A 13,327-nucleotide genomic window follows, 5' to 3' on the forward strand; every position below is an offset into this window, starting at 1 on the left:
TTTATAGCCTTTGGGGCAATTAAGAGAAGTTGAGCCGCTTTGGAGACCTGCACAATTATATTCCAGGTCTCCAAAAAACAAAAAAACAAAACCCAGTTTCAAAATAAATGAAAAGCTGAAAGGTGTTAACTAATTATTCTGGAAAATAAAAATCAGTGATTTAGTAATTACTAAAATATGTTCACAGTTTGCAAACAAATGATTCCTCTCATACATCATAAGCTGCCTATTATAGGCTAAAAGTATCGGTATCGGCAGTACTCGCTCTGTGTTTACTTGGTATCAAATCAAATCAAATCAAATCACTTTTATTGTCACAGCATTTGCAGGATCGCACAGCACTATTTTCAGGACAAAAGACCCCCAGTCTTCACACAGTATCGCGAGATACCTCCCCACCAAACGTGAAGACACCGAGGTGTGTGTGTGTATGTATGTGTGTTTGTGACGCTGCGTGGGGGTGTCCGCCTGATGTCATTAAGCAGGAGGGGAGGTTGAGCTAGCGGTGGGCATACGGGTGGAAAGCATAACAATAACGTCCAGGCTAGGACTCACAGCGTTGCTTTTGGATTGAAATACGCAGTGTTTTAAACTCCGGGCTTCCCATCACTGTGGTCCGGAGCAGGAGAACACAGGAGTCGGGTAGAGGCTGGCAGGCTAACGGACCGAAAGCACCAGATGCTATTCCAGCGGAGAAGGAGAACGGGGTCCCAGCAGCAGCAGAGGGTGATGGGTTCTCGTTTCCCTGACGGGTAACAACAAACCTGAGCTAAAGACAGAAATAAACGCGGATATTGCCAAGTGAGGGGAGCTTTCTTCTGTTCTCCGGCACCTCCGTTTGTGTGACATTGTTCCTGAAATGCTAGCGCAGTTGCGGTCTCGGCCGTCGAGCAGCCTCTGGGCCGCAGCTCGGCACACCGAGCCCGAATCTGGGAAATAGCTAGCTAGCTGTCTGCTAGCCGCAGCTGTACCCCGATGCCGCTGCTGCTGCGGCTGCAGCTGTTAAAACGGATCCAAAAAACAACTCAAGCTGTTTGGGGGCTCGGTGCTGATTAAATTATCGTTTTGCATTAGCGAGCTACAGCAAGCACTTGAGATGTGATGCTTTTGTGCCTCGTATTTGAGCCTTTTGTAGCTGGAGGCTTTCGCTTGGCTGACGCGAAGGAGCTAATGTTGCTGCAAAATGCACAGCAGAACCACAACAGCAGGCTCCTGTTGAAGGGGGCGAGGTTGGACTGATAACGGCCACGGTGTCTCTCAGCACCCCCGGAGTCACATTTTGGACATTTTCCCACGTCATTCACAGCTTTCTCGGCTGGCGACATGGATAAACTAACGATCATTTCAGGGTGTCTGTTTCTGGCAGCAGATATCTTTGCAATAGCCAGCATTGCAAACCCGGACTGGATCAACACCGGTGAATCAGCAGGTAAACAAGGCTGGCCATTTAAAGCACTTTTGTGGGAGTGTGTGCGTGTTCTGTCTTTACATTGCAGCAGCAGCAGCATTGTTTGTAAAGCTGATCGGTTTCATAATTGATTAATCAGCACTTTGGACCTCCGACATAGACTTGTCACTACACTACTTGTTCTTTTCAATCAATCATTGAGCCTATATAGTGTCATAAACATGTACATCATGAGATTGAGGGATGCTCCTGTGTACATCAATATCTACCTTGTTGACAGACAGCTGATGTTTGCATAGCAGTGGCTTATATTTAGTCATTTTTGTAGTGAATGTTTCCCTTTTTTATGACAAAAAGGAGAAATAAATAACAGAAAAACATTTTTTAACAATAGTGGGTCACATTGTTTTCCAAGCATAAAACCCACCTGCAAACAATTACATGAAATTCACAAAGAAAGTGCAAGATATTTGAAAAGCTAGAGCTGGAGACTGTTTCTTTAGGAAAGCTGTAGAACAGCTGGCTGATGAAATGGTGAGCTGAGTGTGTTTTTTAAAAGTAATTTATCAAGGAAGAAAAGACAAATTATTGCTTGGACCACCTTGTAAAATCAGCCATGGATTCCTTTTTTTGATTTCAGCATCTATAAACTCAGCATCTTTAGATTAAAAAAAATCCAGTCATGTTATTGCTTACATATTACTTTCAGACATTAAGAAGATTCATGAAGCACTAAAAGTAATCCTGAGTTAATGCACTTGACTTGACTTTTGAAGCGACCTCCGTGTGATCAGTCCCATAGCCAGCATGTTTATTTGTGGCGCTCCGGCTGATTTGGGATGGAAGCACGTGCTGTTCGGGCCGTTGACAGACAGCTGCTACTCTTTGTTCCCTCTGCAGGATGACAGCTTAGTAACTGGGTCATGGAGGGTTCATCATCCACCAGTACACATGCACACTGCGTTTGCTTGGTGGAATAACTAATCTGCAAAAAAATAAAAAAAGTCTTAATAGGATGCTGATGAAATGAGGACGTTGTCTACAGTGACTTCAATTTGATCGAGCTGCGTAATTGGTCTCCAGTGCAGTTTAGTTCTGGACACTTTGTCTCAGTTCATCTAAACTTAGCACACTGCAGCCACAAGAAGTGTGCATGGTGACTGCACGCTGAGATCTTCACTTCTGTACCTGCATGTGATGAAAGTTGAGCCATTGCTATATTTGAAGTGGAGGATTGTGATGAGTGTGGGCGTTGTTATTGGGGTGGATGTTGTACAGTGATCAGGTTCCCTGTTGCTGTCACTCTTCTCACTTCCCTTCACAGGTATCACATTTCTCTTTGATGACTGAGATGTGGCCACTCTTGGATGGTTTTATGTGGCATGTGGGTGATAAACCACTCGTGTTCATCTTTTTCAAAACCTTTAAAATGGTTTTTTTCTTGTCATTTTAATAATATATGAAGCATTTGAAATGCATAATAGGAGCTTGACGTAGGTTTACAATGAGTGTTAGTCAACGTTATGTAATGTCTTTTCAGTAGTTTCCCACAGATTTGAATTCTCTTTGTGAGGGTAGCACAGTTTTGTGAGTGTTTCAATGGAGGAGGGACAAGCACACTAAACAGTTCTGTTTATTAGGGCTCCTTGATTATGGTAAAAGTATGGTAATCATAATCTGAAGTATTTTGTTCAGTGTTGGGATTGCAGTTATTTACCATCATATAGGCGTTGGAAAAATGTAGCTTTAATCTGTTTGTCCACTTCGGGGTTGTGAGTGGGCTGGATTCTGTCTCAGCTGTCCGTAGGATGACAGGCAGGAATGCACCCTGGACAGGTCGCCAGTCTGTTGCAGGGCATTCATGCTCACATTTAATTCAGAATCCTCAATTAACCTAACCCATGCATGTCTTTGGACTGTGGGAGGAAGTCAGAGTGGCTGGAGAGAACCACCAACCAGACTGGATTCAGTACCAGGAACTTCTGGCTGTGATGTAACCTTGCTAACCACTACACCGTTGTGCTTCCTGCAATTTCTTTAGTCTTTTAATTATATTTCAACAAAACTAAAAATTCTACTTAAAGGCAAAATGAGCACATGATTGCAAAACAGTGTCATTTTCATTAGAATTTAATTTGATTAAATACACAGCCTTGTAGTGGATTTATGTCTCTGTTCCCAAATCTGTAAAGCCAACTTGCATAGGCTATTTTGTAGGTTCTATATAGATTCATTTCAGATGTGTGTATTAAGCTTTACTTGGATTGGATTGGTTGGATTTAGCAGCTTTAACAACTTAAGGAGTTATACTCCTTAAGTTTAGAATTTGTTTCTAACAAACCAAAATGTGGTTCTGTTTCTTAATATACTTTTCAACACCTTAAGGATGCTTATAACCAATATGTAGTTCAGTTTTATTTTTATGCATACATATAATTGAAGGCACTTTATATGGTAAGGTAACCTTGTAAGATATTAGAGATGGGACAATCAAGTGATCCTCTATGACGAGTAATTTGGCAACAGTGGGGTGGAAGAACCCCCTTTTAACAGGGAGACACATTCAGCAGAACCAGGCTCAGGAAGGGGGGACAATTTGCTGTTATCTATTGGGGTACAGAGAATAATACCAATAGAACCAATTGCAGTAGTCATGTAAATCCTGATATTATGGTTTAGAATGAGACAGTTATTCATTACCACAATGGTGTTATAATTAACTGCACATCACTATATCAAAGTGCATTATTCCTACTCTTTCACTATACCAACTACAAAAATGAACACACATGCACGCCGGCACTTTCAGTGTATGTGGGAAAACTGAACATGCTTGTCATCATAGACACAAATCAAACCCCTTTTAGCCCAGTGGTTCTCAGACTTCTTCTGCAGGCCCTCCCCTCTCAAAGATTAAAAAAAATGTTCAAACTACTCTTTCCCATCCTTACAGTGAACCAATATAAACACACACTTGCATTGCACATATAAAATTTCAGTGTGTGAAATTACTGGAAAAAGGAATGCAGAACAAATTGTATTGTAAAAGTGGTGTTTTACCTAGTTTGGCTTCATTCTCGCCCACACTAGGGATCATCATTTTTCATTGATTTTTCTCTGGGAACTATTTGACTGTCCATCATTAACATCCTTCCAGGCACCAGTTAAAAATATTTTAGGCAGAAAATGGTCTCATGAAGAATTTTTTATTGTTATGTATAACTTGAGTGTTTGAAAGGCTCTGTGGTCTTTCAGCATGTATGAGATATGCAGCATTACGTTTTGTGGTTTTTCTATTTCTATCTGACTTTTGGTGTTCGTTAATTTGCCTTAGGGCTACTTGTCATGCCTTAAGCAAACTTGTCCATGCCTTGCTAGCAGTGCAGAGCTTTCTTTAACATCAGTGCCTCACACTGATCCCTATATATAACTACAGGACCTCCCAGGAGTCTAAACCATTGCCTTCCTATTTTCAAAAAAAACCTGGACAAACTAAATATTTTTGGACAGCACTACTATGCAAATGAGACAAAAATGTAAGATCTTCTAGTAGCTTCACACAGCCATAACCTTTCATTTATGTATTTAAAAAAAAGAAGAGAGAAAGAAAGACCTGAGTTTATCAGTGTATTGTGAGCTGTTGCCATTAATTGGTCTACCTCGTACAATACCTTGTGGCATTATTTGAATCTAAGGAGTGAGAATCCCTGATAACTCCTCACATTCCAGCCAGCTGTGTCCTTCAGCTTTGTTGTTGTCTTATCCGAAAGCTCAGTGCTTCCCTTAAAGGACCTCGGCTCGCCATCTTTAGTGTATTTGTACTCGGAGCACTGAGAAACGGTCGCATTGACCTTTCTCAAGACATATGGAAGTTTTGCCTCCGTCTGTCGTGTGAAGGCATGATGAATAAGCGACTTAACATGTCCTCAGAAAATCATTTGGCACAGATTGCCTCTTCTTGTTATTGCCTGCAGTGATTGCAGTTGGGTTTGGTTCACGTAAAGACAACCCCCCTGTAAAAGTGCCCAGTACGAGGGTGACCACTGTTCTCCCTCAGCACTGCAGACAGAGAGAGTGGATCCTTGACTTTGTCCTCATCTCAGTGTGATATTCTCAGGCCGTAACAGCAGAGGCTGATTTCCTGCAACGAGCTTGAAGACAAAGCCATTGTTACAGCAATGTCAGACACAAACTGTGACTCTCAAGAGCTCCGCCAACGACTGCCCTCCTGCAGATACTCATCACTACAGTGGATGTCTTTCTCTTGAGCCTGAGTAACCTCTGAAAGAGTGTGTGCAACTCGCACTTAAAAATGCATAACACCTCTGTGGTTCAGGATGCCGGATCCAAAGCCGTTGATGACATACGTACCATCGTTTTTAACTTTAATTTCAGTCTCAAACCTTAAAGGCAACCACTTCACAAAATCAATTTTGTACAAGTGCTCTTGTCAGTAGAGCGCACCAACACTTACCGTTCCAACAAAACTCTTTCCTGAGATTACTTTGGATGTGTTTTATTGCATGCAGTGAGCTACTGAATGAGCTGAAATAAACAAAAAGTCCTGTTGATGTGCTCAGAAGGCGGTAGTAATGACTTATCAAGTAAGTTCCTGACACATGCATTTACGTTTTTATCATCATCACTTATTGTAAATAACCTACCCACTACAGGAATTTTCCATTTAAGCATGAGATGTTTATATTACCCCTAAGTGCCTGCTAGTCAGTATCACTTATGTAATAATAAACAGACAAATTTATTTTCGACTGCATCAGCTCTAATATGCTTCTGTGGGTTTTGATTGTGCTCGAAAATCTAAATGGACTATGTTTAGAGGAGTTAATGATGGTTTAAAGTGGACTGATTTCAGCAACTTGCAAAAAAAAATAATGAAAAAAAAGATTGTAAAACCACAAACAATTACATAACACTGAAAGGCTACAGCAACGCTTGGCAAAATTACAGTATAGTGAGTCAAGTGCCGAAGAACTGCTGCTGTAATTCTGACAATACCTAAAATAGATGAAATGGGAGACTATTAAATCCTGTTATTTTAGGTGTCTCTTTTCAAAGCACAAGGGCACACAGTGTCATTGATACAGAGCAACTGAAACCGGTCTGTCCCATTCTCCAGTTACAGGGCTGCAGTGCCAGCAGATTTGACCTGCAGTTTACCTGAAATGTTGGAAGGACACAAACACAGCTGCAGAGGTGGGAGATGTGACCATGCTCACCACCTTCAGGCACCGAATGTGTAGTCTTGAGGCATATAACTGAAGGCGATACATTTTTTGTAAACAAGGATCTACATGGCTACTTATTCTTTTAGAATTTAATGACCTGCTTCCTGGAGAAATTGACGTCGTAACTAATTCACAATTAAAGTGTATATATAGGATGCGGCAGCTGCAGTTCTTGTTCAAGTGACTTGTTTCACAAAACTTTACATAAACTTTTTTGATGATGACAGCTGAGTTGTGCTGCAAAGCAGCAGCACCCTATAAATTACATCATAGCCCTGATCAGTTCACGGCCTTTAAGCTATGTCCATACAGGAAGTGATTCACAGTAGCGTGGAGGACCATTAGACATCTTTAAGAGACTACATGCAACTGCAAAAAAACCCCAAAACGTTAGCAATATGAAGTGAGCAATTAAAGTGACTACTAGTGACAGTGCAGAATACTGGTGATTGACATATGACCTTGTACTAAATACATTAGAGGGTTACCTTGGCAACCAGAGTCTGCAGTATCCAACTGTCACCTTGGCATCCCTTCCCTTTGTGCACACAGCTTTTCTTTCTCCCCCCAAAAAACTATGTCGTCTCTTACGCCATAACCTTATACTTAATCTGACATGCACCTAACTCATTTAACTACACACTGGGTTGCCGCAGCCCACAACAACTGAATGATGTGGAAGGTAACTGCAGGAGGTTAAAAAGGGGTTTCCAGTTGAGTGATGACGTACATTTCCTGCAGAAAAATACGCCAAATTAAAAGTAAAAGGTGCCTCTTTTGAGATGTGGTGGTTGCAGCAGTAAGACGCAACTTTTACTTTTGCTCTTTTCAGCTTTGCTACAGCTTGGAGAGTGTCTGGGGACAAGTCACCGTAATTGCAAGCTATGGGCGGCAGCGGCCAAAGCAATCCAAAGAGGTTTTTGGTGCAGCACTGTATACTTTTTTGCAACCAGTTTGACCTGACAACTACAACAACCAGCAGGTGTTTTCCTAGCAACTGGTAGTTATCAGGGAGTCAGTGATTGGTCTCTGGGGCCTTGGGTCCTTCTGGTTAAAAGTCAAAATGATTCCAAATAATAAAAACACACTAGCAATCACTTATTGGTGGGCTGATGGTGTCCTTTTTATATTACTGAGCGTTTAGTAAATGTTTTATTTTTTTAATTATTTAAATTCTTTTAAATTTACTTTGGATGGTAAGGTTTGTCCATTTAGCATACAGTCATTGTTGACTGTGGTAGTGAGGAAGGTCTTCATGAAAACTGCTTTGTCAGGCTGGTGTTTAAGTTTGGGGATTTATGTAATTTACTCTAATTTCTCTCTCTCTCTTTTGTTTTTTTTTTGTTTTGTTTTTTTGCAGCTACGAGCATCGTTTTATATTTTGAGAAGTGTTTTTCTCTTTGTTTACGCTTTGGGTCATACGTTTTCATTCATGTCAGTGTTTGTATCCCATTTGTCGTTGGTTTGCCTTGGTTTACATGTGCGTTTGGGCCGCACACAGCTGTGCTCCACTGCCCCTGCATGTAAGTGGGCACTGGAAAAGCCTCCAGCAGCAGCAGCAGCAGCTGTTGACTGCCTTGACTTGCCTATTTGACGCCCACCACAGTTCAGAGGCCTGTTTGACTCATCCCTCCAGAGCTTACAAACATCAGCTCCCCCTGTGCTCTACTAATGACAGCATCATCATGCTGAAGATAAGCAGACACGGCGCTCATTTCCTCTCATTTGGCCCGAGACATGATGAGAGGAGTGTTTTGATCATAGCGAGCACAGAGCTGACTGCAGGGTAACAGGGCGTGATGGGAGCGTGAATGTAAGCAGGGCATCAAATGGAGAATTGGCCCATTATTTTCCTCTAATGAAAGAGGGCAAAAGCCACGTGAGAATTGTTGGCGTTTGATTTATGCCTGTTTCTAGCAGGGCGAGGATGTGTTCACGTTACAGCTTGTGAATGTTTGCTCCATCTTGTATTCACTTTTAATTGAAGTATGTAGTGTGACTCATGAATTCGAGCCTCTGTTTCCTGTCTGGGTGTAATCATCTTCTAGTTCCGGTGGGCTCTGACTTGAGAGCCCACCAGGCTGTCTTGCTGTGATGTGCTTAATCAGCCGAAAGAAACGCACATGCACTCGCTATGTGGCACAAAAACTACAGCTGCTCAGGCTTCGTTCTTAGACTGCGATCTCTCTGCTCAGCATTATTTATGACCCCCCAGCAGAACTGTGACTTTTTGGCACCGGTTTTAAAGAAAGTTTAATGTGACTTTACCTTCCTATAGCACCTTCAAGTTGTTTAATCCTCACTCTGACCTGTTCTTATCTTGGCTTTGCAGCTATCTACTTACTTAGGTAGATAGCTGCTGCTTTTTTTTTTGTAATTATTACTATGTCATCTTTTAGTATAGTAGTGGACGATCCCCCTTTGCTCTTATTTTGAAAGTTTAGCCTCTGCTAGCCAGTCCTGGCCATTATAGCTAATATATTCAGAATATGTGAGACACTCAAATCTCCTGTTCCACCATCTTGGACTCCATCTGTGGACAGTAGTCCTTGTTCTGTACAGGAGAATTATTGGGAACTAACAAGAACCTTGAGCAAGTGGAGAACAGTTCATGTGCTGCTCCACAGAGGAGAACAAGGACTCATTTAAAAAAAAAAAAAATGCATTTATTTATTTTTTGACTTGCTGTCTAGGTCATGTGGAAACATTGCTTTGGATGAAAAGAGCCTTAGGTCTGATTAGTGGTTTCCACAGCTGCCAAAGCTGAACTACTGTGTCACATTTCTTTTAACATCAAACGCACACAAAAAAACCACAAAACCTTCGAGTTGAAGTTGCAGATATGCTGGCTGTAACAGCCAAGAACCGTTGTTTGCAGAACTTTTTGACATGGACTAAATCAACTAGTTTTTCAACCACAAGATTGATTGAAGTTGACGTACTCAGCATCACAATATAGGGCACGTAGACCCACGCTGCAGCAGGTTAGTTTTTCGCTGAACCCAGATCAGCTCTTGACTTCAAAAGGAGGCCTAGTGTACTTATTTCCAGCTCCATTTTCCATAAGCTCTGTTAGCAAAGCTTTGCATTGTTCACAACTCACAGCGATCCTTATTTGTGTTGGTGCCGCTCGACAGTTGATCCACCTGAAATTTGCAGCGGTTTCTTGTTGGTGTGTTTGGACAAAGTTTGAGGTAGAACATCATGTGTTATCTTCAGAAAAAAGCTGCACAACACGTTGTTGCTTTATAACCGTTAAAGTTTAAACTAGAACAGTTTGTGCGCCTGTTTGTTGAATTGTTTACCTGTGTCCATGTACCATTGCGTGCCTGCCTGCTGTAGGGCAGAAATTCCACAGAGAGCTTGTGAAACAGCAGGAGGCCAGAGGATCCTGGGGAAATGGTCGTAAACCGGTGCCATTAAGATGTGCTATCAAACGTTGGCCTAATGCTCTGCTGTTCCCAGCACCAGTCCTCACTCACCTTCTGTTCTTTAATTTGTTCAAGGTTACTCTATAATAGTGAGCTGACTTGAGGAATAGACTGTTGAGTAAGCTGTGAGCCATTCAGGTGCCAGTTTTGTCATAAACCACGACCTCCTGCTTTTCTTCTTCTTCTTTTCGCTGTTATTACGTAAGTGTTCTGCACAGTGAGAACTAAATTGCCAAAGCAATAAGGCAGACCGCGGGGTAAAATTGAAGGCAGAAAACAACATTTTTACTTGGTGGAATGAGGCATATGTTTCATCGGTGGTGTTCCAGTGTGGATACCTCTCTCTCTGGAGCTGTGAGTTTTATAATGCAACACTTAAAGACTCCAGAGGCGTTTCTTTTGAGCCACTGGCATTGTTTGTGTGGGCTGGGCTGTGTTTGGTTGTTGGCGTAAAAGCTATGCTTTCGTTTGCTGTTAAAAAGGGTACAGGATTTCCTCTGGACAGCCTGCAGAGCTTACTACGCCCCCAGGGTCAACAAGAGCACTTCTCTCACACAGGCTGTTTGGATTCAAGCACTTAAGCATCATATATTTAATATGTACCAAGGTTATAAAATGTCTAGATTTGGGTGCCAGACGAACAAAGTGCCACACTTGACCTTCTGAAATTCCAGCTTGCATACTTGTCTCACGCTCGCGTCCACCCACCTGCCGAGCCACAGTTGAACTTTTATGATGTCGCCCACACAGCCTTGCCTTTTCACTGAATGGGGTTATTTTGTGGTCAGTGTTTACCACTGCTTTATTTTTCTTTTCTCAGATTATGTCCTAAAACAGCAGAGAAAATTATCGTAGTATTATTCTGAGCATACTTTTCACCACCAGAGCTTCAGCTAACAATTACTTAACTTTCTTTTAGCAGTTTTACATATACAAATGGTGTTTTTATTTACCCTCTAGAGATTTGGCCTACAGTGGTGCTCTGAAGTTCACGGTTACTTTTTGGAGGAAGTTTTACAAAGACATGAACGAGAGACACGGCACACAAATAATCCTGAAGAAAAATCTGTGGCAGAACTCTGAGCCAGGCAACCACCAAACTGGCAAACCCATACTGAGGCTTTTGTATTTATTTTAGTAAAGATGTAACTGTGATTATTGTATTGTTGGCTTACTGTAGCCATAATGAGCTAGGAACACTGATCGGGGCTTGGGAGGTAGAATGTGCCATCTACTAAACGGAAGGCCAGTTGTTTGATTTCAGGCACCTCCAGTCGACACGTGAAAGTGTCCTTGGGCAAAAACATGAAGTGTGAGTGTGTGCATGATTGTTATAAATCCCTTTAAGGCACTGATTAAAGTGCTTTATCAGTTTATTTGTTAAAAAGCAAAAAAAAGTAAACTACACAATTATTTTGTCCATGTTGCAGAAAGTTAAATCTCAGTGTTTGCTGTTTTATGCGGGGGGGGAGGAATCATTATTTTCACCAAAACAGTCCAACTCACAGAAAAACCCACCCAAAGCTGTTTGGATGACTTAAATCTAAAGAAGTCTCAGTGTTGTCTGTTATTTGTAAAGGTGTTGGCGGACAAAGAGTGCTCACAGGGAAGAACAAATATTATTTCACTTCCTATTGAAGTACTTTTTCCTGGCTCATAATTGGTCTTTAGGGGGGGTGACTACACATGAAAACATGATTGGTCCACATAGTTGCAGTAACCGTGCTACCTTATTTTGTAAAATTTCTGTTATTTCTGGCCATTTAATAAATAAATATGTATTTTATGCTTGAGTAAATGAAACCCTTCTGATTTTTTTTCTTAGTGCAAAGCCAAAACCTCTCTCGGAGGTTTCTTTGGGTATTTCTTTTTCTTTTTCTTTTTTGCTGGATGCTGGCAAAACCCTGCTTGTCTGATTTCTGATGAGCTGTCAGCTTTCTAAACACATCCCCGTTCAGTTATTTACACATGGAAGAAATTACATGACAGCTCATCACGTTATGCCAGTGTGCACTATCCTCTGATGAAACCCCACCCTGAATCCCCCTCCACCCCACAAGTCTTTCCAGATAGACACTACTTAGCCCTGCAGTCTGTCGTCTGCCCTGAACCTGTGATCAGCAAAGACCTGAGCAGTGTGACGCTGTTCTGCTTACTCAGGTAGAAAATCCCCTTGAGGATGTGCTTTTAATTGAATGGTGTCTCCAAAGTGGCTGTACTGCTGGAGCATGATCCCGCTCTGAGTACTGGCCTTCACACTCTGGCAGAGGTTTGCTAATGACTCAGCCTGAGGAGCTAATCCATTTGTCTCCCATGCCTGATCAAAGATGGATAGGTACTGAGGAACATTAGGCAATGTCATGTTTCTGATAGCAGATGTGCACTACTTAAAGTCTCTGGGCTCTAATTGTATGTAGAAGATGAAAGATGGAGAGGGTGGATTTAAAGAGTAGGTATATTTTCTAGTCTTTAAATAAACTTATTCATATTCGATACAGTGGGTAGCTCTGTATGTTTGATATTTTTTTTCCTCATATTTTTGCACTGAATGCCCTTCCAATGCAATCCCAAAGGGATTTCTGGGGATCTTTTGCTTGTTTGCCGATTGTGTGATATTGAGTGTTTTAAAGCGGCTCAAAATTTGTGTGATATTATTCCAGTTTCTTACAGCGTGTCTGCGATTAGCAACAAACCTGTGTGGGATACATCCAGTAATTGGCTGGATTGATTTAGTCTTCACCCTCTCTGCTTGAGTGTGAAAATGCAAGAAAAAAAAACGTTGGCCACTGAAATAATTGGGCCCACCAGTGTGAAGAAGTTAGTCCTTGTTTCATTTTCGTGGGTGAATTAGTGACATTTTAAGGATTTATGTTTTTTTTCCTCTCATCGTCCCTTCACCTGTTCCTTGTTCACTGTGTTCTCAGTTTACCTGCATCACATTTTCCTCTGCAGTCAGTGATGGAGGCACTTACAGTATTTGTTACTTCTTTACTGATTACTGTCTTTACTTTCTTTTTTCTCAACTTTTTTTACCTGTGGTTTCGGTCCTTCTTCTTACTGGGACTTCTAGAGGCACAGTTACTAGAGATCTATGCTTCAGCATTAAATTTACACCTTAACTGCCAGTGCTGTGCAATACTACAAATTTTGGTGTTGATCCATTACCAGCACGGCCAACATTGCCGATACAGATACAAATACTGATACTCCTATATAGGGATGGGTATCGTTTAGGTTTTATC

General features: G+C 41.6%; 1 protein-coding gene across 1 annotated transcript in view; it reads left to right on the forward strand.

The window, feature by feature from the left end:
* The first annotated feature begins 426 nt into the window (after window positions 1-426).
* Window positions 427-13,327, forward strand: part of mosmoa (modulator of smoothened a) — a 25,247-nt gene continuing 12,346 nt past the window's right edge. Inside the window, exon 1 of the mRNA XM_005734670.1 lies at window positions 427-1,429. Coding sequence (XP_005734727.1) covers window positions 1,324-1,429 — 106 coding nt within the window. The 5' untranslated portion in view covers window positions 427-1,323. The remainder of the gene's footprint in view (window positions 1,430-13,327) is intronic.

Source organism: Pundamilia nyererei, unplaced genomic scaffold, assembly GCF_000239375.1.
Source record: "Pundamilia nyererei isolate P.nyererei 1_Seehausen unplaced genomic scaffold, PunNye1.0 scaffold00059, whole genome shotgun sequence".
NCBI lineage: Eukaryota > Metazoa > Chordata > Actinopteri > Cichliformes > Cichlidae > Pundamilia > Pundamilia nyererei.